General features: G+C 36.5%; 1 protein-coding gene across 2 annotated transcripts in view; it reads left to right on the top strand.

Annotated features, from left to right (window-relative positions):
• Synj2bp (synaptojanin 2 binding protein) overlaps window positions 1-21110 on the top strand; it is a 34192-nt gene extending 13082 nt beyond the window's left edge. For both annotated transcript variants that reach the window (XM_047540995.1, XM_047540994.1), the window contains 3 exons: window positions 2630-2766; window positions 13418-13513; window positions 15727-21110. In XM_047540995.1, the coding sequence (XP_047396951.1) occupies window positions 2630-2766; window positions 13418-13513; window positions 15727-15867 (374 nt within the window). In that variant the 3' untranslated portion in view covers window positions 15868-21110. The remainder of the gene's footprint in view (window positions 1-2629; window positions 2767-13417; window positions 13514-15726) is intronic.
• Window positions 21111-26608: the final 5498 nt, after the last annotated feature.

The following is a 26608-nucleotide window of genomic DNA, read 5'->3' as shown; positions in this document are numbered from 1 at the left end:
AAGAAAGGCTTTACATCAGTCCATAAGTTCTCATTTTAAGTGGTTTGGTTCATTTACGACAGAAGTTAACAGTGAGTTTTAAGTGTACATATGTAATGTGATGTTAATGGGTGGGTAATAAACTGAACTTGTTTATAATAAAGCTCAGTAAGATTTCTTCCACTCATCTTCTTTTGGATGTTGTTCTATAGCTTTAAATAACCTGTAGCAAAGTTCCTTCCCTCTCTTGCTAATTATTGTAATGCCCTTGGCTGCTTAATACTTGCTTTCTGTTCCCAGGATCCCCAGAGACAACAACATTTTGGTGAGATTCCAACCATACTGAGGATGTTGGATTTCTTTTTTGCCACAGTTTCGAAGTCCTTTCAGAGTCTTCCATAGTCTGGATCTGCCTACATTTTCACTTTGTCTCAAGTTACCAGAACCTCCCCCAAACCCCCATCTTCTCTAATACAAATTAAGTGTCTATATTTCATCCCACCAAGGTGAAAAACTTTTTAGAAAACCCACATATGTCTCTTTAAGTATCTTTTTTCTGTTGAGGCCAGTAGTATAGTGGTGACTGTGGCTATTTGTTTCAGTTGGACCAATGCATTTTGTTTTTTGTTTACAAATGATCTCCCTTCTCTTTGTACTGTGGCCCTGAATTATACCAGCCAGTAGCTGACATAAAGAAGGACTTAAAGGAGTTCAAGGTTTCTTTTTCTTATTTTATTTATTTTTCCCTCCTTTTTTTTTTTTTTTTTTTTTTTTTTTTTTAATTTAAAGATAGGGCCTCACTAAGTTGCTGAGACTTGCTTTGAACTCAAGATCCTCCTGCCTCAGCCTTCCAAGACACTTGGATTGCAGGCATGCGTGGTGGTGCCTGGCATCTCCACATTTTTTATTGGTGCATTATAGTTGTACCTATTAATGGATTTGTTGTTACATATCTGTACATGCACACAGTATAACATAATTTGGTCAGTATCACTCTGCTGCATTTCCCCCTTCCCTCTTTGCCTTCCACCTCTTGGTGACTTTCCTCTACCGATGTTTTGATTTTTAGGAGATCCACCCCCACCTTTGATATCCTTTTCCCCTTCTAGTTTCCACATATGAGAGAAAACACAATCCTTAACTTTTTGAATTTGACTTATTTCACTTAACATGATGGTCTCTAGTTTCATTCATTTTCCTGCAAATGACATAATTCATTTTTCTTTATGACTGAATAAAACTCTGTTGTGTTATTTACCATATTTTCTTTATCCATTCATCTGTTGATGGATACCTAGGCTGATTCCATAGTTTGGCTGTTGTGAATTGTGTACCCTTAAATGCATAGGTAAAATCCCTTTATGACAGTGGTTTCTGTAGGGTGAAATTCTTTCTACAACTTAATGGTTGGTTCATGGAAATGGCACTTTGATAATCTGCTAGCTTGTTAGCTTGCTTGCTTTCTATATTTTATTATAATAAGAACATTTAAATCTAACGTTGATAGATTTTATAGTGTAAAGTGTTGTTAAGTGGGATTTGGAGAGGGTGAGGTATGGGCAGTGCTGGAATTTGAACACATCCCTAGCACATCCTTACAATGCATTTTTTTTGTGGGAGCAGCTTTGAAAGTTAAACTTGTGTTAATCTGTAAGCACAGTGTTCCATAATAGATCTCTTGAACTTATGCATTTTGCGTAACTAAAATCTTATACCCATCCAAAATAGTTAAATTCATAGAAACAAAGAATAGAATAGTGTTTTCTAGTGGACATATGGGCAGTTGCTAGTCAGTAGGGAATCCGTTTTGTTTCAAGTGAATAAAATTTGGTTATGACTATGTGCAAGTATATGGTTATTTGTACTTGAAGTTTGAAAAAAAGAAAAAGGGTGAGTTTGGTTCTATATCTACCATGAAGCAGCAGTTACCTTTCTGGTTCTGAGGTTTCCTGCCAGCACCTGTACCACTGTCCCCTTCCCATAACACAAAATGGAAAAAAATAAATGAAACTCCCAAGACCACTTCTCCCAAAACCCTGCCACATACAAATTCTCCAGAATCAAAGAAGTATGAAGGGGAAGGTATGGTTGGAAATCTCTTTCTAAATTAAGAACAGTTCATTTGGTAATTGGTTAAAAGCTTAGATTCTTATGAATGCAGCCAACCTGGTTACATTAATACCAGAAATGCCAGGAATTGGGCCTTCTGAATGCCATCAATAGGATCAAAATCAAATGTGAACAGAACTACTTAACATTTTACAGGGATGACTTTATTCTTTAAGTTGTATGTAGCTCTTTCTGTATATATTCAATAGGTCATCTTGATCTCTGTTTGTATTTTCAGTCCTACCTGACCTGAGTGGGCAACTTGGTACTCTTGACCTTAACTCTTTTTTTTTTTTTTTCTGGGTGCTGGGGATGGAACCCAGGGCCTTGTGCTTACAAGGCAAGCACTCTACTGACTGAGCTATCTCCCCAGCCCCTTGACTTTAACTCTTGAACTTAACTGACCTTGCTTATGACTGTTCCAGCTACTTACTGACTTACTAGCCTCTTCTCCCCTAGGCCTCTTCTCTGTCTTTACTTCTCTAATTCCTTTTCTTTCTTCTTCATCCCCATCTCCTTGATTCCTCCATGATTTTCTCAGGGCTGGGCTTCAACATCGTCGGTGGGACAGATCAGCAGCATGTCTCCAATGACAGTGGCATCTACGTCAGCCGCATCAAAGAGAATGGGGCTGCGGCCCTGGATGGGCGGCTCCAGGAGGGTGATAAGATCCTCTCGGTGAGAACTGGCTTCTGCCTCCTTTGCTGTACTTTGCTCCGTAGTTCTTAGGTTCTGTCCTAACCCCTTTCTTGGGAAGATTTCTGCCTGCCTTTTTGGATGTGGAAATGCCCAGATTATATAGTTGAATGGGAGGAACCTTGCTCAGTCTTCCAGCTTTCTATTGGACTTGGAGGATAATATGATCCTTACTTGACAGACATGGCAAATTAAACCCAGAATATGAAGTTACTTGCCTAAGTTCCAGAAAAAACAAGTCAGGGAGAGGGAAGGACTGATGTGGGGAAAAGAGATTTAAAACCCACAATTTTCATCTTTTTTTCCAATATTTTATTACCTCTCTTTTGTTAATTAAAACATGAATTTGTATTGCGGGGGGGGGGGGGGAGACTGTTAACCCCTATAAATGGATTTAGTTTCAAAGAAGGAAAGCAGGAATTCTCTGTATTTTCTTACCCATGATAGACTCAGAGCCCTTTCTTACGTGTTATAAAGATAAAAAATTGGAATGCAGTTTGACTTGGTTATCTTATCAACTATGCTCCCATTTCATACTGATAACCCACAATCTCAAAATAAATTAGACTTAGCCTATAATAATTCAGAATACATGCACAATAAGAATTTTAAAACTATTAAAATGCATAGCATACCTTTGGCCCCATTTTTCATTTCTGTTCCCCATCATTGGCCACAGTATCACTATGTTACTATCAGTTGTGAGAGGGGAGGAAGTTTAGTGATTTTGTAGATTTAATTTTTTTAAATTACACTCCAGGGCTAGCTAAAGATAACCAGCTAGTTACTAGTATATAAATGATACAGTTGATTGTTATAAAGAATGGAAAAGTGTTGGGGGATGGGGTGAGTTTTATGTTCCTTCAAGTTAGAGGGGGCTTCAAAGGGCTAGACATAAATAAATGGAAATTCGAACTAGGCTATGTCTTATGGAAAAGCCCCTACTTTTTTCTTCACTTGGGCCATGGACCATGAGCCTGTGGTCTGAAAAGGAGAAAATTTTCTCTTCCTCTTATGAATTGAGGCACAAAGGTTAAGTTGGGAAGAGACTGAAATAAATGAATATATATAGGCTAAGAGAAGTCTTGATTAAAGAATTAGTCTCAGAGACCTGATTTTTTTTTTTTTTTTTTTTTTAGCAGTACTAGGGATTAAAGCCAGGGCCTTGTGCTTGCAATGCAAGCATTCTACCAAATGAGCTATATCCCCAGCCCCAGAGACCTGATTTTGAAACTACCTCCATAAGATTGATATATCCCTTTAAAGAGTTCATTGTAGCTTTGTTAGGAATTTTCCCTTTTGAGTTATATCTCATGCAGTTCAGTTGACTAGTGATTAAAGTACATATGTGGGAAGTCTCCTGGTCCTCTGAGTTGTCAACTTATTAGACACTTGTTTGCCATCCAGCCCATTTGGTAGTATGTGTAGGTAGAGATACAAAGAAAAAGAGAGAACGTCTAACTCTTCTTCACTTGATATCTGAGTAATTGAGAGATTAGGCTGATCAGTAGTTCAAGAAAGCTTTATGACTCCACTTAGTCCCCAGAAAATAAGAACAAACAGCTATTAGAGATATCTATATTAACTCAAAAATCTTTTTTAAAAAATGTGTCCGAACTGATCCAGAATGTAAATGTAAAATCATGGATGACTTTATTTCAATCCATCTCATTGTTTTTCCTGTGTCCTAGCCCATTAAGCTTCTCCTAGGTGCAATTTATTAATCTTATAAGATGGAGATAGTGATAATCCACCTTTCATCTTAAAAGTATATTGAAGAGTTTAAAAGCAGATGACTGTTGCTCCCCAGAGAAAGACATCCTAAAAACTGTGAATCAACTTGGCGGGGGTATAGTAAGGAAAAAGAATGGATTGTTAAAATAAAGGTACAGCATGTAGTTAGGATCTATGTGGTTTATTATTTTGACATACAAATCATACATACAAATCTGACATACAAATACAAATTCAAATTTGACATACAAATCTCGGAATAGGCTCTGTGGTTAAAGAAAGACTTGAACAATAAAGGAATTAAGAAGAGAACCATAGTATCTGAAAAACTTTGGTTAAATTTAGATCATTGCAAAATGAAAATAGAAGTTTTCAAGCATCAAATGACAACTAACATTTTTAGAACTTTAATCTTGTTTAATATTATAATAATCCTATGAGGCAGATATGATCACTATGCCCATTTTGCAGCTAAGGAAACTGAGGCTTGATGAAGTCAAGCAACTTGCCCAAGGCCACACAAATAGTAAGTGTTAGAGAATTAAAGCTGGTTTGTCCAAACTTGAAATCTCTGCTCTTACCTAGTGTACTTCATTGCCTTCTAGTAGATAAAGGAAGAGCTAGATTTAGTAATCCTAAAAAGAAAGTTGCATGGTAAATTAACAGTAAATGATAATCATATGAATACTGGAATTAGTCTTTGTCTAAAAAACAGAATTAAGGGGAAAAGGGCATAACCACAGTGAAAATAATTTATTAGACATAAACTGAAGTGAGGAACCTTTGTTATGTGACCCATTGCCTCACACAGAAAAGAAATTATTGGATGACCTCTCAAGTTGTAAAATAGGGTTGGGGGTGATGGATGGTGAGAGATTATTATCAATGAAAGAAAAGTAGATGATTAAAAAACTTAGCTTATCTAACTTTAAAATTTATAGCAAAGAGGATTTTAACTTTATCAAAACATAAGAAACTAAGAAACATTACAAAGATATGTATAAAATATTGAATGTTACATAGATTTATATTTCTGTTCAAGTAAGGAAAATACATGTGAAAAAAAAGAAAGGGAAAATGAAAGGGGACAGAAAGCCAGAAATAGAAAAGAGATATGGAGGAAATAAGACAGAAAAAGATGGAGACATACAGGAGGTAAGGGCAGCATATTCTCTCCTTTCTAACTGAACTTGTATTCCTTTGACTTCAGTTTCCCTTCTGAGTTTACTCCACAATTTTCTTTGTAGATCCCTTTCCTTAAGGAAGATTGTGGAATAGTCTCTGTTACCTCACTCATCTATGGCATCATATTCCCTGTCTATCTTTTTTTTTTTTTTTTTGGTGCTGGGGATTGAACCCAGGGCCTTGTGTATGCGAGTCAATACCAACTGAGCTACATCCCCAGCCCCTCCCTGTCTATCCTTAAGTGAACCTGTTAGGCCATAACCACTAGATGGCTCATTTCATCCCTTTAATGTATTTAAATATTCATTAATTATTGGTTTTGTTGTCTCTGTGAAATGACTTAAAATTATTTATTAGTATATATATCCATTTTTTAATGCATTTTCCTATTCTCCAGACATGGGTTATTTTTCCATGTTTTAAAATGTGTCCCACTTTTTTCTAATAACTTTTGCTAGATAACCAAACTAAAAATAAGTTTCTTAGCACACATCCATTTTAGGTAACCAATAGAAATATCATTAGTGGTCTGCAAATTTTTTGTTATTATTGACTGTTAATTTAATCTTTCCATTTTTTCCAAGTAATACCCACATAGTGTCTTGATTTCAAGTTCTAAAACTGAATAATTGCATAATATATCACGTAGTTCCTTATTTTCTCATCGAAAGTGAAATTTAATTTTTTAATGATCACTTATGATTTCAACTAAAAAAGAAAAAAATTTAATACTAATCAGTGTTAAATAATTGTGTGTGTGTAGAGAGGATGGTGTCATATTAGAATAAGTTACCATGGAAGCTGCAGAAATTTTCTTTTTGATTAAAAGAATAAAAGGGTAAACTGTCTTACATTTCTTATTTCCTCTCTTTGTCTAAATGAAAGGAGGTAGATAGTCAAGAACAGTCCATCCTCAGTAAACTCTATATATTTTATGATGCTCAGGGTGATGTAGCTGGTTTATTTCACTGCATAGATGAATGCTGTCCTCTTTAACCAAACCATTTATAAAACAAAATGGCATAGATTGGGCCATTAGCCAACTGCATTTCATATTCTGTTCAAGCACAAGTCTTAATTCGGTGAATGAAAGAATTGGTTAGTTATCATTTATCAATGAGTATATTTGATGGCCTCTGGGGCATATGCCAGGAGCTCTGGAAAGTTACAAAGAAGATGAAAGACTCATTTCCTTTTGGATTAGCAGTCAGGGAATGACCTAGCAGAAACCCTATCTAGTTATCTATAGAGACATTGAAATATACAGCAAAATCTTTAGACAAAGTATCTCTATGGAAGAGTCCCTCTTTTATCTCTGAATCTCTAGCACCAAGGCTTTTAACTGGCACAGGGTAAAGACCTAATTTAGTTGTTCAGTTAAAGAATCATTCTGTTATGACGCACTGACCTTTTTGATTGGGTCTGATGAATTGTATTTAGATAACTTTTTTTTAATTCTCTCAACTTTGATTAAAAAAGAGACAAAAATGTGGTTCATTTCAGGATCTTAGTAAAAAATTAAAATATCCACAGTAGTCTAAGATTGATGCTCATTAAATTGGGCCCATTCTTTCTTTATGACCCTACATCTATCCTATAGTGAGAACTCCTATTCTAGATTATCCTGAGGCAATTCAAAATTCTTAATCATCCAAAAAAAAAAAAAAACTAATTTTAGCTGAACTTATTTCCTAAAGCAGGAATAGAAAGCACTTCTTTAAAGTCTGCCAACAATCAGAGTTAAAGCAAAAGGTTTTGTGTTTCCCCATCAGTTAATTAGAACACCACCATACTGATTCTCCAAATAATTCATTAGGCAAAATTTTCTAGAACATTGCAAACTTGTTGTATCTTGGGCTCAATGAAACTTACTGTGCCATGAGTTAAGGAAGCTGAAGTAGCAAGTTAACAATTCTGGGATTACCAAACTGAATAGCTCTTGGAAATAAAAGTGAAATCCACGAACCAGCAGTCTGGTTATCAACTGGGAATGCAGAATCTCAGGACCCTCCCTAGACCTGCAGAATCAAAATTATATTATAAGTCCCCTGGTGAATCTGCACAATAGTTTGAGAACCACTGTTGTAGGCAAGTATTTTTCAAACATTAAAAATTAGGACCTACATATACTCCCTATTCATTAAATCAGAATAAGCATATATATTTGAAATTAAAGTTTAAGAAAACTACTTTTCTGTATGTGATGAAATCCAGTATTTTCTTTTCTTTTGATTGCATTTTTTAAAAATTAAGTACTCTCTTGACCCAGTGGGTTGATTTTACAACCTTCTATACTGGGTCCGCAGACTTATATTTGAAACATCACTACTTTAATAAATGGAAAATCATCAATGAATGATGCATGGGTAGTGTATTAAGTAGGGTAAGTAGTCTAGGAGTGAAAGACTATTGGAGGCAGTTTAAATTGTAGAATTCACTCAACTTCAGAATCACCTGGAGGTTGAGAGCTATTTTCTGTATTAGTATGGATGGTGATAAAGAAAGTCAATTTTATAGATATATATGATAAAATCTATAGAATTTGGTAGCTAGGCAACTGGAAACTGTAAAATGTTTAGGAGAGATTAAAAACATTGGAAAGCAAATTCAGATTTGTAGTAGAAATGATATTGTCAAGGGAGAAAAATCATAATCATGATTTATTTTATGGGGCTGGTTTATCTTGGGTGAAGGATGAAAAATTTTTTTAAAAAAGAAATTTCCTTTACATTTCTGAAAGTTCTCTTATTTTAAAAGGGTTTTTGTTTTTAGTACCAGGAATTGAATCACTTTACCTCTGCACTCTGTCATCAGCCCTTTATTTTTTGAGACAGGATCTCACTAAGTTCAGGGCCTCACTGAGTTGTTGGGGCTGGCCTTAAACTTGTGATCCTGCTGCCTCAACCTCTTGAGTCTGGAATGACAGGTGTGTGCCACCACACCCATCAAAAGGGTTTTATTTTTAAAATAGTAATTAGAATAATTCTTATATTAGGATACATTTAGTCTTAACTAAGAGTGCTGAGAGGCCTAATTGACTTTTGTCCTTTATAGTACCTTCTTTTGCCTAATATCACCAATGTCTTTCTTCTCTGTTAGCAGAAGGATGCTCAGATGAGGGCCACGATTGTTCACTGAATCATTGGCAGGTAGAGCTACTATTAGACTCCAGGCCTTTCAACTCTGTAATACCGAGATTTTTGCCAGTCAGTCTTCCTGCAGGTATAGCTTCTGCAGGGTACACTAGTAGCCAGACTTTGGGAAAATGTGACATTTCTTACGTTCAAGTGTTGTACAAACTGCTCTTCAGGTGTTATAAGGCTTATAATGATGAGTTGAGATAATCTCTTCAAGTTACTCAAAGTAGAATGTGAAATGACATGAGGCAAAGTTCAGTTTGAGTTTTAAGAGCATTACTAGGATGGAGATTCAAAGAAGTAAACCACTCACATCTAGTGAAGTTATGAAGAAAGACTTTGTCCATGAAGTGGTGTGTAACTAAATTGCATTTAAAAATTTTTAATTCTACTTTAGTATATACAAATGAATAAAATACTACTATTTAAACACCTATGTTTTATGCATGTATAAGTTTTTTAAATGTATAACATTAAATACGGACAAAACTGTAAAATCAATAAAATTTACAATATTAATATGATAGTGAGATTTGCTGAAATGAAATCCTTGCTTACAGTGTAAATTTGTGTAGGTCAGTGTTTTAAAGTGAGGGTTTGGGCAGCAGGCTGCTTGAGTTTGAACCTTTGCTTTGCTACTTCCATTCTTTGTGCCCATAGATGTGTTGCATAGTTTCTCTGAGTTTTTGCTTTATCACTGGAAGTTCCTAAAGTAAAGGAACCATTGTGAAGACTAAATGAATTAATGTAGGTAGAATGACTAGGCAGCCCCAAACATGATGATAAATGTTAAATAATTCCTGGAATCATTACTGAACATTATGCCAAGATTATTTTAAGCTCAGTATTCCTACCATGAATGTCATGGAGTGATCCAGTTATTCCACTTGAATTCATGTTGTCATGAAACTCTGCTGTTGATGACTAATGTGGGGCATCATTTGGCACTTGCTGACATGACTGCACTGTTAACTTACTTATATGTCTCTAATCGAAAATACCTGTTTCTTCACAATGAGAAATATGGCTAATACACGGGCTAGATTACCGAAGTGGGCATTCTCACTCACTGCAGTCAGCAGTCTCACACCTGTTCTCTACCCTAAGAGTTAACTAGAAAATCGAGTCATTGAGAATTCATTGTGAAGTTCCTCCCCTGTGGCATATCTCCCCATCCCACCCCAAAAAGGGCATAATCAGAAGTTGTCTTAATGTGAAGTCAAAGTCCATCTACTAGAAAACCCTGTATTTATGCTATGTTACATGTAGCAGGACTGATCCTTTTTAAGATCAATCTTGGAAGATAAGTAGAATTTTGGGAAAGCATTTAGGTGGTAGATAGAGTTTCAGCATAGATATGACTGTCTGTGTTTTAGGTCCTAGGGTCAGTAAGCTATGCAGCATATTTTGGGCATAGAATATATGAAAGGAAGTAGTGAGAGATTAAACTGAGAAAGTGGGTTAGTCTTTTCCTGGAGGACTTTGCATTACCAGTTCAAGAAATCAAGTATTCACTCTCCTTGCTCCCCAATTTTGTTTTTGTGTCTTGAGAAGTAAAATGGTATTCACAGTTTAGAAGGAAGTCAGGAAATTTCTGGTTTTGTGGGAAGTTAACCAAGAAACTTTGGATATGTTGAATTGGGGTCTAGTAGAGGATCCAGGTATAAGCATTCATCAGGAAATTGGCAAATCCCAAAGTAAAAGTAGGATAAAAATTGGGAGTTATCTTATAGATTATGGTTGGAATTGCGAAAGATCATCATAAGAGAGAAGGGGTGAAGGACTGACTGTGAAGAATGCTGACTTACTTTAAGAAGAAGGAAAGGGAGAAGAATCAGAAAAAGAATAATTTAAGGACTAAGAGAGCTAAGGGTGCATAATCCAAAATAGGAGATTACAGAAGGAAGGAGATGGTCTGAAGATTGAGAAAGAGCTATAAGATTTGGTGATTGGAAATCACTGCTGACCTTTAGGAGAACATGTTCTTCCTTCCCAGTTTATATATTATGAGATTACAAAGGAATAAAGAGTGGATGGTTTCTGAGGTAATGGAGGCAGTGCTTGCAAACAGGTCTTTAAACTGTTTTGCAGTGAAAGAAAGACGAGACCAGGCCCAGTGATGCATACCTGTAATCTCAGAGTCTCAGAAAAGTGAGGCAAGAAGATTACAAGTTTGAGGCCAGCCTCAGTAACTTGTCTCAAAATTTAAAAAAAAAAATTAAAAAAAATTAAAGATCTAGGGATGTAACTCAGTTATAAAGCATCCCTGGCTTTAATCTCCAGTACCACACACACACACACACACACACACACACACACACACAAAAAAAAAAAAAAAAAAAAAAAAAAAGGAAAAGAAAAGAAGTAGAAGATGGGAAGAGGATGGCAGTGCATGCTAGAAATAATTATATTCTTTGTGGAGGAGAATGAAGGAGCAGAGAAAAATAATCAAGGAATCAAGAGGAGAAAATGATAATAGGGAATAAGAATAAGTACATCAGTGGATGGTTTTATTCTCGATAAAGGAAATAGATCTAATTCAGAAATTAGGAGAAAGGAGCAGTGAGAGGAGATCAAGAAACTGAAGAGGAAGATGAGGGAGAGAATGTGAGAAGTCCTCAATATTCTCAAAAAAGATGAGACAGGAATCTGCTGAGAGGTGAGGGAGGATTGGAATAGTCTTTGATGGTAGAAAAGGTGTGGAACAGCTGTATATATACAGCTGTATATGTCTTGGCGAGTTTGTTTGATGAGTATGAGGGTTTTAAGGATAGGCCAGACTCAGGTAATGTGTATCTGTGGTGGAGAGTCTTTCTCTAGGAATATTCAACTCAGTGATAACAGGGAAAGTAGATGCAGTATATTGCCCAGGACTGGAAAGATGTCAGAAGATTGTGAGGACAAGAAATTCTAATGATTTATTAAGTCCTTGGCTGAAATTACAAATGCAACCCCCAGATGGGTAAAAAATACCAGTGAAATGTATAAAAAAGATTAGACGCTGAAGTTATAGAGGAAATCCGCTAGAGGACTAAGAAGTATAAAACTAGTAGAAATTGTCAGGTTTTTAAGAGTTTGAGTTTTGGGAGTTGAAACATATCAAATGTTAAGTCTTAAGTGTGTGTCGCCCAGTCGGTAATTGAGGAGTGGAGCTGGAAACTATTATAATAGAGAACAGACAGCCTGAAAGGCAAAAAGTATTGGTAGATTTACCAAGGGCTTTAGCAGGAAATAGAAGAATATGAACTTCTTGGAGAAGGAAAATTGTGACGAGAGATGAGAGAATTGAAACAGTCAATAGCTTGAGCTTCAACCCAGCCAAGGATAGTTGGTGAGTTAGAGAGGAGGAATAGTAGTATACATGGACAGTAAAATGCAAAGATACTTCGAAAGTTCTTCCATTATTTAAAAACTCCAGCCCTAGCTACTATACTCACTAGTCTCACAGAGCCTCAATTGTTGCATCAATGAAAACAATATAAAAATACTGTCTACAGGATGGGAGAATTGAGATAACTTATACAAAATATAGATAAATATGTAAATAGTCTTGCTGCTCTTGCTATTGATGATAATGTTGACTTGTATAAAAGATTTGTAATCTTGCATACAATTGACTGTGCTGTGTTGCTGAGTACAGCATAGGATAGATATCACCTGTGGCTAGTGTCACTCTTATCAACAAACAGTATTAATACCAGTATTCCTTCACATATTTACCTTTAAGTGCCAAGAGTGACCTATGTTGAAATGCCCTTTTAAAGGTTTGCATCATCACAGAAATACAGTGCTTAGTAAATTTGAGGATAGGAATATGTATGGAATCCAGGAAAATTGGTCACAATAAAGTAAGCCCAAGAGAATGTGCCAGTGTAGATTTATATTGTATCAAAATAAATTGTGGGCTGAGTGTGGTGGCTCACCACAGGCATGAGCCTGTAATCCCAGGAGCTTGGGAAGCTAAGGCAGGAGAATCGTGAGTTCAAAGCCAGCCTTGGCAAAAGCAAGGTGCTAAGCAACTCAGTAAAACCCTGTCTTTAAATAAAATACCAAATAGGGCTGGAGATGTAGCTCAGTGGTCAAGTTCCCCTGAGTTCAATCCCTTGTACCCACCCCCCAAATAAATAAATAAATAAATTGTGGGAGAGTTTCATAGAATTGTTTCCAGATTTAAAACTGACAATGCTAAGGATCAGGAATATAAAGATTAGGGTTATGACTTAGAAGATTGGTTAGTTATAGAGAAGTAGGCTATTTCTTTTGGAAGACACACAAATATAGTAACGGAATCCAGTGTCAAAACAAGACAGGCACAGAAGCAGGGAAAAAGGAGAAACTACTTTATTTTTACCTGGTGTCTCTTCAAGTGGCCCACAGAACCTCAGCTGTAGGAAAACAACTTTGAAAATGGAAAAAAAAAAAAAAAGAGTTGTCTTTATTCCTAGTCCTTAGAATTTGCCCTGAAGGAGTTTTTTTTTTTTTTTTTTTTTAAAGGTTTGGCCATATGAAAGTAGGTTGTTGAATTATAGCATTAGTTGTCTGCTTCTCTTACTATCCTCTCTCACTGTTTTTGACAGGTAAATGGTCAAGACCTAAAGAACCTGCTGCACCAGGATGCGGTAGACCTCTTTCGTAATGCAGGCTATGCTGTGTCACTGAGAGTACAGCATAGGGTAGGTGTCATTTGCAGCCAGATACCTGGCATCAGGCTTTTGCACCATCCTTGTGAGTAAACCTGTGGGTGTGTTTGTGTTTGTGTTTTGTTTTGTTTTACTGTCACTACTTTGAAGAGCTTGTTTGACACAAGCAGGAGTTCTCTTTTACTTTTGCTTATCATCAAAGGAAATTCATAACAGTATCCTTGTAACCCAGATTCTGCCTCCAAGGTAATGTTCTTTAAAGATAAAACTTAATAATCAAATTAAAATAGTGAGGGGAAAATAAAATGACCTTTACATTTTGTCAGGAAAAGAAGCATATACTTGCCCTGGAAAAATCTTAGTTTTAAAATTCTGACTACAAAGATGGTGTGTTTTCTGGCTCCCCCTTATTTGCCTTCCCTATCACTGCCATGAACCTTTCTCTATCAGCTGGATGACTCTTGACTAAAGCTATCATGCTCAAAGAGGAGAGCTCTAGGAAAAAAGAAATGGAATTCAGAATTGGGTCAAGACAACATCTCTCTCTCCATCCACGTCTTACTTCTTAGTGTTTTATAATTTGGATGATGAAAAGGAAGGATACTTGGTAGACAGTTCTTCCCGCAGCACAGGTTCACTGTGCCTTTATATTCCTTCTTAAATTGGTACACTCTAGCATCTGAGTAGAGAGAGGCTGTAGAAGGTTGAGAGAAACTAAAAAGTGGAGAAGGCAAAACCCAAAAGCTGAGACAGCAGCTAGGATTACAAACAGAGTGTGGGTGTGAGGGATTAGAAAACAGTTTGATAAACCGGGTGTGGTGGCTGTAATCCCAGCAGTTTGGGAGGCTGAGGCAGGAGAATTGCAAGTTCAAAGCCAGCCTCAGGGCTAGGGATATAGCTCAGTTGGTAGAGTGCTTGCCTCACATGTACAATCCCCAGCACCAAAAAACAAAAAACAAACAAAGCCAGCCTCAGCAACTTTAGCAAGACCCTGTCTCTAAATAAAATACAAAAAAGGGTTGTGGATGTGTTTCAGTGGTCAAGCGCCCCTGGGTTCAATCACTGGTACCAAAAAAAAAAAAAAAAAAGAAAGAAAGAAAACAGGTTGATAAGAGACAGTATTGTCATCCACTGCTTCTGCTTCTACCTTGACTCCTCTGTATTTCTAAAGTATGGGAGAATTTATGTAGTAGGTAAAGTCAAGTAAATAAAGGCATATACTTCAGGTATAATTAGGGTTCTTTTCAAAGGTGTGTGGGAAGTGACTTGCAGTGTTCAGGGAACATCCATAAGTAACTCCTAATACAACAGACTCTGCTGTTCAAGGAAATTGGCCCAATCCTAAAAAACATGTCTTCCTATTGAAGTGTCGCCTTTCAGGACATCTCGTCAAGAAAGAAATGAAATGTGTAGAAGTGGGATAGAGGGTATAAAAGGTAGTTTGTGTGGTCTCACCTTTCAGATGGAGGGGTCAGAGTTTCATGTGTTATCATGAGGAGGTGAAATCTCACTGAAACAAGATGATACTATATTTATTACAAGTTAAGCATTAAAAGGTGATATTCAGAAGGCCCACCCTGAAAAAAATGCAACAGAGAAAGATAATCCAGTCTCAAAAGAAAATACTTAGGCACTAAGAAATTATAGTGACTAGGATATGATTTATTTTTACTCACCTCTGATTCAACCTCTCTTCCATATAGATTTTATCTTTATCTAGTATCATAAATTAGGGCATGAAAGACAAGACCACATCTTAGGAGAGAGGAGGTACCTTTCAGGAATTGAAAAGCATTTCCAAGTTGATGACATTGCACCTGTGTTGACTTTGCCTTGATCTGTTCTTATTGCATTCTGTTGACTAGTAATCATTGTAAGCAAAAGTTTCCAGGAAGATATTCTCCTTCCTCTCCTTCCCCCAATTAGTAATATCCAGGTTCCCCACAGGATCAGTAGGTTTCATCTCATAACTCCATTTTCCTGATATGAAACAGCAGTGAGGTGGAGGCTGTACATCTGACTTGCCCTCAAGGAACCCATTAGGCCAATACCTCCCCCATCAGACCTGTTTTATTCATAAAAAATCTGTGTCACTAATGCTTCAGCTCAGGACAATAGGAAGTGCTGGGGTTGACTGTTTTGGTTGCTCTACAGACTACAGCCCTGGGGGATGTAGCAGCATGGACATTTTAATTGTGGTCAACACACTGTAGTCACTAGAGTTAACATTTTTCTTTCCCTTCTAGTTACAGGTGCCGAATGGACCTATAGCACATCGAGGTGAAGGGGAGCCAAGCGGTATTCCCATAGCTATGGTGCTGCTGCCAGTGTTTGCCCTCACCATGGTTGCAGCCTGGGCCTTCATGAGATACCGGCAACACCTTTGAAAGGCTTGCTGTCTTCTAGTGCTCCCAGTGAACTTATCTCTCCTTCCCTGTTGTTGTCCTGTATCTTTCCCTCTCTCTGCATAGTCAACACATGATTTAAAGTGACTGATTCCCACCCAGAACGTTGCTATTCAAAATCTCCAAGCCTTCATATTCTAATGGGAGAGTAAAGGTGTTACTTGAAGGAAAGCTGAAGAAAAGACTTGCTTAGAACAAATGAGGAGTTACATATTTTACTAAGACTGCCAATAGAAATTCAGCTACCACCCAAAGAGGGAACTGTCTAGTCTTCCTGTCACCATGGGTGACACCTTTTACTTAGCTGGCATGCCTTGAAGGCCAGCTATATGACATGAGAGGAAGAGAGGATTTTTCTTCTTTTAATGATCTTCCTTGGGAAGTACTTGTGGCCTTTATGTAAATTTCTGAATACATTCTTGGTGCCTATATTGGACACAGGAGACTATGAAGAGCTTTTTACTTTTTTTAAAAAGCATATATATATATATACATATATATATATATACACACATATGCACATATATAGTACACATACATTAGCATATATGACAGTATAATATTGATGCCTTATGGAAAATTAAAGAGGTGAGAAAGCTACTCTGTGGTTTCTAGGTTTCTGATTTAAAAGCTAATCTTAATTAAAGAACTTAAAAAGCTATTTTCAGAACATATGTAATGGGAAAGAGGAAGGTGAGCTTTCAAAGGGGATGCCTAATCAAAGTCACTTATACCTCACAGTAGTGTTAAAGGATCATTGGGGATGATTGTGGTCAGGGGTCTTGTCAGTGAGACCAAACCAACCCATCAAGACAACTCTGAAAGGAAAAAAGGTGGTGTCTTCAAGGAGGCATCTGAACCCTCTCAAGCAATCTTCCAATCTTTTTGGTTTCTAGCAACAGGCAAAACCTGAGAAAAGAACTGCCTCCTGGGTAGGATAGGCATGAAATCAACTCTGTTTCTGATTTAGTGAATATAAGAAGACCTGAATTACTAGCTCTTTGTAAGGCTCCCAACACTGAATTTGGCTTTTCATACTTTAAAATAAACCATTTTTCAGAGACTAGGAGGAAATTAGTTTTGTTTGTTTTAGGGCTAGGGAAATTTGGTGGATGTTTACTGGGGGAAACCTGAAAAGAATATGGATGAATGGATGCTAGGGAATACTGGGGATATTGGTGAGGTGGGACCCATTCTGTTTAAGTGTTGGTTTTAAAGCACTGAGGATAAGTGAACCAAGTCTTATTTTCTAGCTTTGAGAAAGTATTTCCATTCTCCAAATATACCAGCCAGACCGTAGACTTTATATCATTGTGACATAAGCCGATGAGGAATTTTCCTCAGGCAATCAGTTGTATCCAGTTTTTAGCATGGACAGATTATCAGTTACTTAACAAACATGATTGGACATAAGCTTTGTTGATATGCTTTTATGAAGAAGTGAAATATATAACTTTCATCCTCAAGGGTTTTTGGTTCCAGTTTGGGACAGAATGTTTTAAATGGAATTAGTCACATAAACAGGGGAGTGTAAATTGGTGTCAAGTTTATATTGCAGGAAGCAAAAGAAAAAAGTTACTGAGAATTGGAGCACTTGAGAAAAGAAGGGCACATGTTAAGGACTCTTAAATAAGAATTCACCGTCTAGTTAAGAGAATTCATAAATAGATGAAAAGTTTATTGTCAGATCCAGTAATAATTGAAAATAGTGATAAAAAGAAATAGGACCATGGATAACATGAAGCAGCAACAAAGATCTGCAAGTGGTCATCAGTTTTATTTTCTAGAGTGTTCAGAAACAGAAAGCTGTCTTTTAATGGCATCAGAGTAGAATGGAAAGGGAAGGCCTTTTAAAAATAAAAAGTTCCAGTAAGACCTTGCCTCTGGGTCAACTATTGACATAGGGAGAAACTTGCTTTAAACAATCCTAACATAACTTATGCCTTCCAACCTGAACTATTCAGTACTTTTTGAGACTCATTTAGATAACTAGACTCATTAGTTCCATAGGTTCCATAGACAAACACCAACAGTATCCAGTTCTCATTTTAACCAGCCCACCATGGAGGCCCAACTTCTGGTGCTTTCCCTATATCTGATGGCATGGCATGTGCAACTACTGTGGCCTACTTACCTCCCAGGATTCACCTCAGGGTTTGGACATTAATTCTTGGAAAACCTTGGGACAGACAAAGTGAAGCAAACGGCAAGCAGAAAAGAAAGATACGTGATTTTTTATTTGTTAGTACATGTAAATAAAAAACCATCTACCCCATCATTGGTAGTTTTGCTTTGTGATAATAGGGATTCTGACGCATTTAAATGTTACAAGTTTTCTTGGAAATTTAATAGCATTTAAAGACCAAAATATTAAAGTTCAATGTAAGTATTGCTATTTATGATGGTCTTCTAATTCTATGGAAAACAAATTATTATGAATATCAGAATCCATTACATGTTGTAAAAAATTTTTGTATTCTTTACAGATTGAACCTAATATTCTGAGTGCTTAATAGACTGTTTTAATGTTCCTACCACATAAATTATAATGAAAGTTTTGAAAACTGGATGCAGGTATTTTTAAGGCCCTATACTTAAAACATTTCTCATACTTGTCATTATACATGTGATTTTAATAAGATGGTCTACTTCAGTCGTGTCTTATTTCCTTTTCTTGTGAAGCATTAATGTCTGTGCAAATGTTTTAATGTAATCAGTTGGTCCATCTAGCTATGTATAATGGAAAAAGGAAGCTAATATTTGTTTTCTGCATCCTATGCCAGGAACTACACCATACGCTGATTAGTACACTATGCCTCACAACTCTGAGATCTCTAAGTATTGCTATAAATAAACTACAGATTAGAGAGTATTTTCCTAAGATTATAGAGGTGGTAATAACAGAATCAGGATTTAAACTTGGGACTTCAGGTGCCAGCATCAGTGATATTTCCTCACTACTAATGGTTTTCATACGGAGGTCTCTGGACCAAAACATTATCACTACTGAGAAACTTGTTAGAAAAGCAATTCCTGGGCTTTATCCTAGATGTACTAGTGAGAGACTCTGAATGTGGCAACCAGCAGTCTGTTTTAATAATCCCTCCAGGGGACTGATTCATGCTTAAGTTTGAGAGTTATCACTCTGTTAGTAGTTTTCCTTTTTTCTTAGGTTAGAATCACCTGGAGAGGTAGTAAAAGTGATTATGACCAGGCTACACCTCAAAGCAACATCTAGATAGTAATATCCAGGACGGGGACTCAGGCAGCAGTAAACAGATTTTATCAGGCAATTACAGTTACAACCTAAGTTGACAGTGTTCTTTGGCAATTAGATTTAGACACTATTTAAACTACTAAATTACTAACAGACTTCAGCCAAAACCAGTAACTTCCCTTGGGTCATTTCAGAGCCCAGATCTCTGAGCTTCTGCCCCTGATATAGATGTGGATTAAGTGGAACATTCTTTCACTCCTAATGTGTTAATGAGAAACCATTCCACCTCCAGCAAAATGTATGATTAGTGAGTGTTTCAGTTCATGCATCCATTAAGAACCAAATTAGAGAATATTGAAGTTAAAAGGAAGCAGAAGAATTATGGGATGAATTTGCCATAGAGATGAGGAACTCAGTGTTTAGAGAGGTAAGGTAACTTAGCTTGGTCAGACTTAAAAAATTTGTTGCAGAGGTACCTTTTTTGTCTCATATCTTTGTTTTGAATGTGTCACCTGTATGCATATATACAAAACTCCTTTTTAATTTCAGTCCATGTCCATCTTTTCTCTTTTTGAACTTTGAATGAAGACCAGAAGAATTGATAAGATAGCTGCATGGTATTAACAAGCATCATGATTGGAATGGGAGATTTCATTGAACAATCTGAGAGAATTAATATTCAATCAGATGTGTTCTAATAGTTCAAGAGACATTTGGTTTTTGGAGATGGACATTGCTTTTAAATTTAAGAATGTATTTAAAGAAATAATACAAGGAACTATAGGCTGTCAAAAATGTGGAGAAATAGAGTTCCTATAAGTTTATGTAGAGTCAGTAAAGATTTTATTTGACCCATTTTCTGTGGAAATTTCTCTTTGGACAGATGAGGATTTTTTCCTTCATTCGGCAAATAACTAATGAGTGCCAACTCTGTGTTAGGTGCTGAAGATACAAAGATAAAATATTACATTCTAAGTTGAAACAGTTCAGCATCTGAAAGTGGAGATGTTGATGTTCTATTTTTCTAACATAACCTAGAAGTCAACAATTGAATTTTGAAGCTCTCTACCTCTTTTCCTACAATAGGTTTAGGGTTAGCTGCTATCCCAAGGCACACCCTTTTTGCTGTTCCTCTTTTAACTGCAAAGCTTTTTTGAGACCAGCACTTTTATCCAAAAGGGCAGTTAGGATCAAAGGGAAGACAGTATTTTAAGGAATTTGTTCTGGTTGGAACCAGATTCTTGATTGCCATATTCTCTTGTAGTGTTGATATTTACATATAGAATACAAAGCTTGTGATCTTTTTAACTTGCTGCACTTGATAGCATTAAATTATTAAGTTATTAAAAAGCATTATTGCTGCTAAGGAATCAAGCAAACATTAATGCCTGTTAGTAAAAGTTTTCCTCACTGTTAATGTTCGCTTTATTTTTCCAGGAAAAATAGGGAAGGGAAAAGGCTGAAGTAGATTTTCAAATGCAATGTAATTTATTAACCAGCAAAGTCATTTACAAAATAATTTTGTAAATTTATTGACAAATCACAGGAAAATGGACTGATCCTTCTTCCTTGTTTGCACATTTTCAAATGAAGACTCAGAATTGAATCCCATTTTTAATGCTATATCTGTAATGCTGCTTTGTTTCTTATTACTGGTTACATGTGAATTTTACCTTCTGGCCATATTAGTTCTTATAAGATTTTCCTCATGAGCTTTGTTTTGTTTTGTTCTTTCTTCTTTGATTGTCATGTCACATTGCATTTCTGGATGTAAATAGAAGTTTGTTTTTCAGATCAAGTAAATGCCCGATAGTCCCTTGGAAAACATGTCAATGTAAAACCACATTATCTATATCACTATAGATTAAATATGTTAATGAGACTATCAGAATCTATGCTAAACTCAAGCTTTGCTATGTGATATCACATACAGCAAATGAGATAATACTGTGTCTGATTGTGCCTATTAAATTATGGCACTCAATAAAAACTCAAATTGGTCATTGAATATTTTTTAAAAATTTATTTTTATTGTAAACAAATGGGATACATCTTGTTTCTCTGTTTGTACATGAAGTAGAGACACCATTTGTGTAATCATACATTTACCTAGGGTAATAGTTTTTGATTCATTGTTTTTTTTTCCTCCCCCCCCACCCCTCTTTTCCCTCTATATAGTCCCTCCTTCCTCCATTCTTGCCCCCCTCCCACCCCCCATTATGTGTCATCATCTGCTTATCAGCGAGATCATTCGTCCTTTGGTTTTTTGAGATTGGCTTATCTCACTTACCATGATATTCTCCAATTTCATCCATTTGCCTGCAAATGCCATAATTTTATTATTTTTTATGGCTGAGTAATATTCCATTGTGTGTGTGTGTGTGTGTGTGTGTGTGTGTGTGTGTGTGTATCATGGTTTCTTTATCCATTCATCAATTGAAGGGCATCTAGGTTGGTTCCACAATCTGGCTATTGTGAATTGAGCAGCTGTGAACATTGATGTGACTGTATCTCTGTAGTATGCTGATTTTAAGTCCTTTGGGTATAGGCCAAGGAGTGGGATAGCTGGATCAAATGGTGGTTCCATTCCAAGTTTTCTGAAGAATCTCCACACTGCTTTCCAGAGTGGCTGCACTAATTTGCAGCCCCACCAGCAATGTATGAGTGTACCTTTTCCCCCACATACTCTCCAACGCCTATTGTTGCTTGTATTCTTGATAATCACCATTCTAATTGGGGTGAGATGGAATCTTAGGTTAGTTTTGATTTGCATTTCTCTTATTACTAAAGATGTTGAACATTTTTTCATATATCTGTTGATTGCTTGTAGATCTTCTTCTGTGAAGTGTCTGTTCATTTCCTTAGCCCATTTGTTGATTGGGTTATTTGTATTCTTGGTGTAGAGTTTTTGAGTTCTTTATATATTCTGGAAATTAGTGCTCTATCTGAAGTATGATTGGCAAAGATTTTCTCCCACTCTGTAGGTTCTCTCTTCGCATTGCTGATAGTTTCCTTTGCTGACAGAAAGCTTTTTAGTTTGAATCTATCCCAGTTGTTTATTCTTGCTTTTATTTCTTGTGCTATGGGAGTCCTGTTAAGGAAGTCTGATCCTAAGCCAACAAGTTGATTTGGACCTACTTTTTCTTCTATAAGACGCAGGGTCTCTGGTCTGATTCCAAGGTCCGTGATCCATTTTGAGTTGATTTTTATGCAGGGTGAGAGATAGGGGTTTAGTTTTATTCTGTTGCATATGGATTTCCAGTTTTGCCAGCACCATTTGTTGAAGAGGCTATCTTTTCTCCATTGCATATTTTTGGCCCTTTTGTCTAGTATGAGAAAATCGTATTTATTTGGGTGTGTGTCTGTGTCCTCTATTCTGTACCATTGATGTACCTGTCTATTTTGGTGCCAATACCATGCCGTTTTTGTTACTATTGCTTTGTAGTATTAGTTGAAGGTCTTATATTGCAATACCCCCTGCTTCATTCTTCCTGCTAAGGATTGCTTTAGCTATTCTGGGTTTCTTATTCTTCCAGATGAATTTCATGATTGCTTGCTCTATTTCTGTAAGGTACATCATTGGGATTTTAATTGGAATTGCATTGAATCTGTATAGCACTTTTGGTAGTATGGCCATTTTGACAATATTAATTCTGCCTATCCAAGAACATGGGAGATCTTTTCATCTTCTAAGGTTTTCTTTAATTTCTTTCTTTCGTGTTCTGTGGTTCTCATTGTAGAGGTCTTTCACCTCTTTTGTGAGATTGATTCCCAAGTATTTTATTTTTTTCGAGGCTATTGTGAATGGGGTAGTTTTCCTAACTTCTCTTTCTGAATATTCATCATGTATGTATAAAAATGCATTGGATTTATGAGCATTGATCTTATACCCTGCTACTTTACTGAATTCACTTATGAGTTCTAAAAGTTTTCTGGTGGAATTTCCTGGTTCCTCTAAATATATAATCATGTCATCAGCAAATAGGGATAGTTTGAGTTCTTCTTTTCCTATTCATATCCCTTTAATTTCCTTGGTCTAATTGTTCTGGCTAGAGTTTTGAGGACAATGTTGAATAGAAGTGGTGAAAGAGGGCATCCCTGCCTTGTTCCAGTTTTAGGGGGGATGCTTTCAGTTTTTCACCATTTAGAATGATATTGGCCATGGGCTTAGCATAGATGGCCTTTACAATGTTAAGGAATGTTCCCACTATCCCTATTTTTTCTAGTGTTTTGAGCATGAACAGATACTGTACTTTGTCAAATGCTTTTTCTGCATCTATCACAATAATCATGTGATTCTTGACTTTAAGTCTGTTGATATGGTGAATTACATTTATTGATTTCCGAATGTTGAACCAACCTTGCATCCCTGGGATAAAACCCACTTGATCATGGTGCATTATCTTTTTAATATATTTTTGTATGTGATTTGCTAAGATTTTGTTGAGAATTTTTGCATCAATGTTCCTTAAGAGTATTGGTCTGAAATTTTCTTTCCTCAGTGTATCTCTGGTTTAGGTTTCAGGGTGATATTGGCTTCATACAATGAGTTTGGGAGGGTTCCCTCCTCTTCTATTTCATGAAATACTTTGAGAAGTATTGGAATGAGTTCTTCTTTAAAGGTTTTGTAGAACTCGGCTGAGAACCCATCTGGTCCCAGACTTTTCCTTGTTGGTAGGCTTTTGATCTATTTAAATTGTGTATGTCCTCTTGGTTCAGTTTAGGTAATTCATATATCTCTAGAAACCTGTTGAGGTCTTTGAGATTTTCTATTTTGTTGGAGTATAAATTTTCAAAATAGCTTCTAATTATGTTTTGTATTTCATTCGTGTCTGTTGTGATATCTCCTTGTTCATTCCAAATTTTAGTAATCTGAGTTTTCTCTCTCCTTCTCTTTGTTAGTGTGGCTAAGGGTTTATCAATTTTGTTTATTTTTTCAAAGAACCAACTATTTTGTCAATTTTTTCAGTTGTTTCTTTTGTTTCAATTTCATTGATTTTGGCTCTGATTTTAACTACTTCCTGTCTTCTACTGCTTTTGGTGTTGCTCTGTTCTTCTTTTTCTAGGGCTTTGAGCTGTAGTGTTAGGTCGTTTATTTGTTGATTTTTTTCTTCTTTTATTGAATGCATTCCATGAAATAAATTTTCCTCTAACTTTCATAGTATCCCAGAGGTTTTGATATGATCTTTCTTTGTTCTCAGTTACCTCTAAGAATTTTTTAATTTCCTTCCTGATGTCTTCTGTTATCCATTTATCATACTATAACGTATTATTTAATCTCCAGGTGTTGGAGTAGTTTCTGTTTTTTACTCGGTGTCATTTATTTCTAATTTCAATTCATTATGATCTGATAGAATACAAGGTAGTATCTCTGTCTTCTTGTACTTGCTAACATTAGCTTTGTGGCATAAAACATGGTCTATTTTAGAGAAGGATCCATGTGCTGCTAAGAAGAAAGTGTATTCGCTCTTTGTTGGATGCTATATTCTATAAATGTCTGTTAAGTCTAAATTATTGATTGTGTTATTGAGATCTTTGGTTTGTTTGTTCAATTTTTGTTTGGAGGATTTGTCCAGTGGTGAGAGAGGTGTGTTAAAATCACCTAGTATTACTGTGTTGTGGTCTATTTGATTTCTGGAATTGAGAAGGATTTGTTTGACGTATATGGATGAGCCACTGTTTGGGGCATAGATATTTATGATTGTTACATCTTGCTGGTTTATGCTTCCCTTAAGCAGCATGTAATGCCCTTCTTTATCCCTTCTGACTAGTTTTGGCTTGAAGTCCACATTATCTGAAATGAGGATGGATACTCCAGCTTTTTTGCTGTGTCCGTGTGCATGGTATGTTTTTCCCCATCCTTTCACCTTTAGTCTGTGGGTATCTCTTTCTATGAGATGAATCTCTTGCAGGCAACAAATTCTTGTTAATCCAATCTGCCAGTCTATGGTCATTTGGCTCGTTTTTTTTTTTTTTGACATGACTTGGTTTCTCCTTTATTTGGCTGTTTCTTTAGGGTAGTTCCTCCCTTTGCTGATTTACATCATTGTTTTTCATCTCTTCCTCATGGAATATTTTGCTGAGAATGTTCTGTAATGCTGGCTTTGTTTTTGTAAATTCTTTTAGTTTTTGTTTATTATGGAAGGATTTTATTTCGTCATCAAATCTGAAGATAAGTTTTGCTGGGTATAAGATTCTTGGTTGGCATCCATTTTCTTTCAGGGCTTGAAAAATGTTCTAGGCCCTTCTAGCTTTTAGGGTCTGGATTGAAAAATCTGCTGATCCGTATTGGTTTCCCCCTGAATATAATGTGATTCTTTTCTCTCGCAGCCTTTAAAATTCTGTCTTTATTTTGTATGTTAGGTATTTTCATTATAATGTGCCTTGGTGCAGGTCTGTTTTAGTTTTGTGAATTTGGAGTCCTATAAGCCTCTTGTACTTGATTTTCCATTTCATTCTTCAGATTTGGGAAATTTTCTGATATTTCATTGAATAGATTGTTCATTCCTTTGGTTTGTTTCTCTAAGCCTTCCTCAATCCCAGTAATTCTTAAATTTGACTTTTTCATGATATCCCATAATTCTTGTAGATTCTGTTCATGATTTCTTACCATCTTCTCTGGTCAACTTTATTTTCAAGATTAAATATTTTGTCTTCAATATGTGAGGCTCTGTCTTCCAGGTGTTCTATCCTATTGGTTATACTTTCTATCGCGTTTTTAATTTGGTTTATTGTTTCCTTCATTTCAAGGATTTCTGTTTGTTTTTTTTTCAATATCTCTCTTTATTGAAATGATCTTTTGCTTCCTGTATTTGCTCTTTTAACTGTCGATTGGTGCCATCATTCAATGCCTGCATTTGCTCTTTCATCTCCTCCTTCAATGCCTGCATTTGCTCTTTCATCTCCTCCTTTGCTTCCCCGATCGTTTTAATTATGTACATTCTGAACTCCCTTTCTGCCATTTCTTCTGCCATGCTGTCGTTGGATTTTATTGCTATACTGTCTAGGTTTGTTTGGGACATTTTCTTCCCTTGTTTTCTCATATTGCTCAGGTATCTACCCCTCTAATAGTGAAACTCTGGGATATTGCAGTTTTCCTCTAGTGACTAATATTGTCTCTATAGAATTCCAATAACTCACCTCTTAGCCTTCAGTAGCCTGAAGTCTTGGAGGAACTTGAGAATGTGGTTCTCCACTAGGAAGCCACCCCTCTAGGGATGGTGGCCTTCAGGTGGGCTATATTCCCTGTCAGTGGGCAGAGGCGCCTCCACTTGTTGACTGATGGTCAGCCAAAGGGGGACTAGACTGCAGACTGGGGCACGTCTGATCTGGGCCTGTGTCTCTGGTTCTACTGCCCTGGTGGGAAAGCCTCGCCCAGTGGGGAAGACTCACCCGGTGGGGAAGTTTCGCTGGACAGCTCTCCTCCGAGAAGTTCCCTTAGGTCCAGAACTACCACCTGGACTGGGAAGCCCTCCTCTGCAAGGGACTCCCTCGCTGAGCAGCCCT

Source organism: Sciurus carolinensis, chromosome 2 (assembly GCF_902686445.1).
Source record: "Sciurus carolinensis chromosome 2, mSciCar1.2, whole genome shotgun sequence".
In the NCBI taxonomy this organism is placed as follows: domain Eukaryota; kingdom Metazoa; phylum Chordata; class Mammalia; order Rodentia; family Sciuridae; genus Sciurus; species Sciurus carolinensis.
This window is presented reverse-complemented; position numbering and strand designations above follow the sequence as displayed.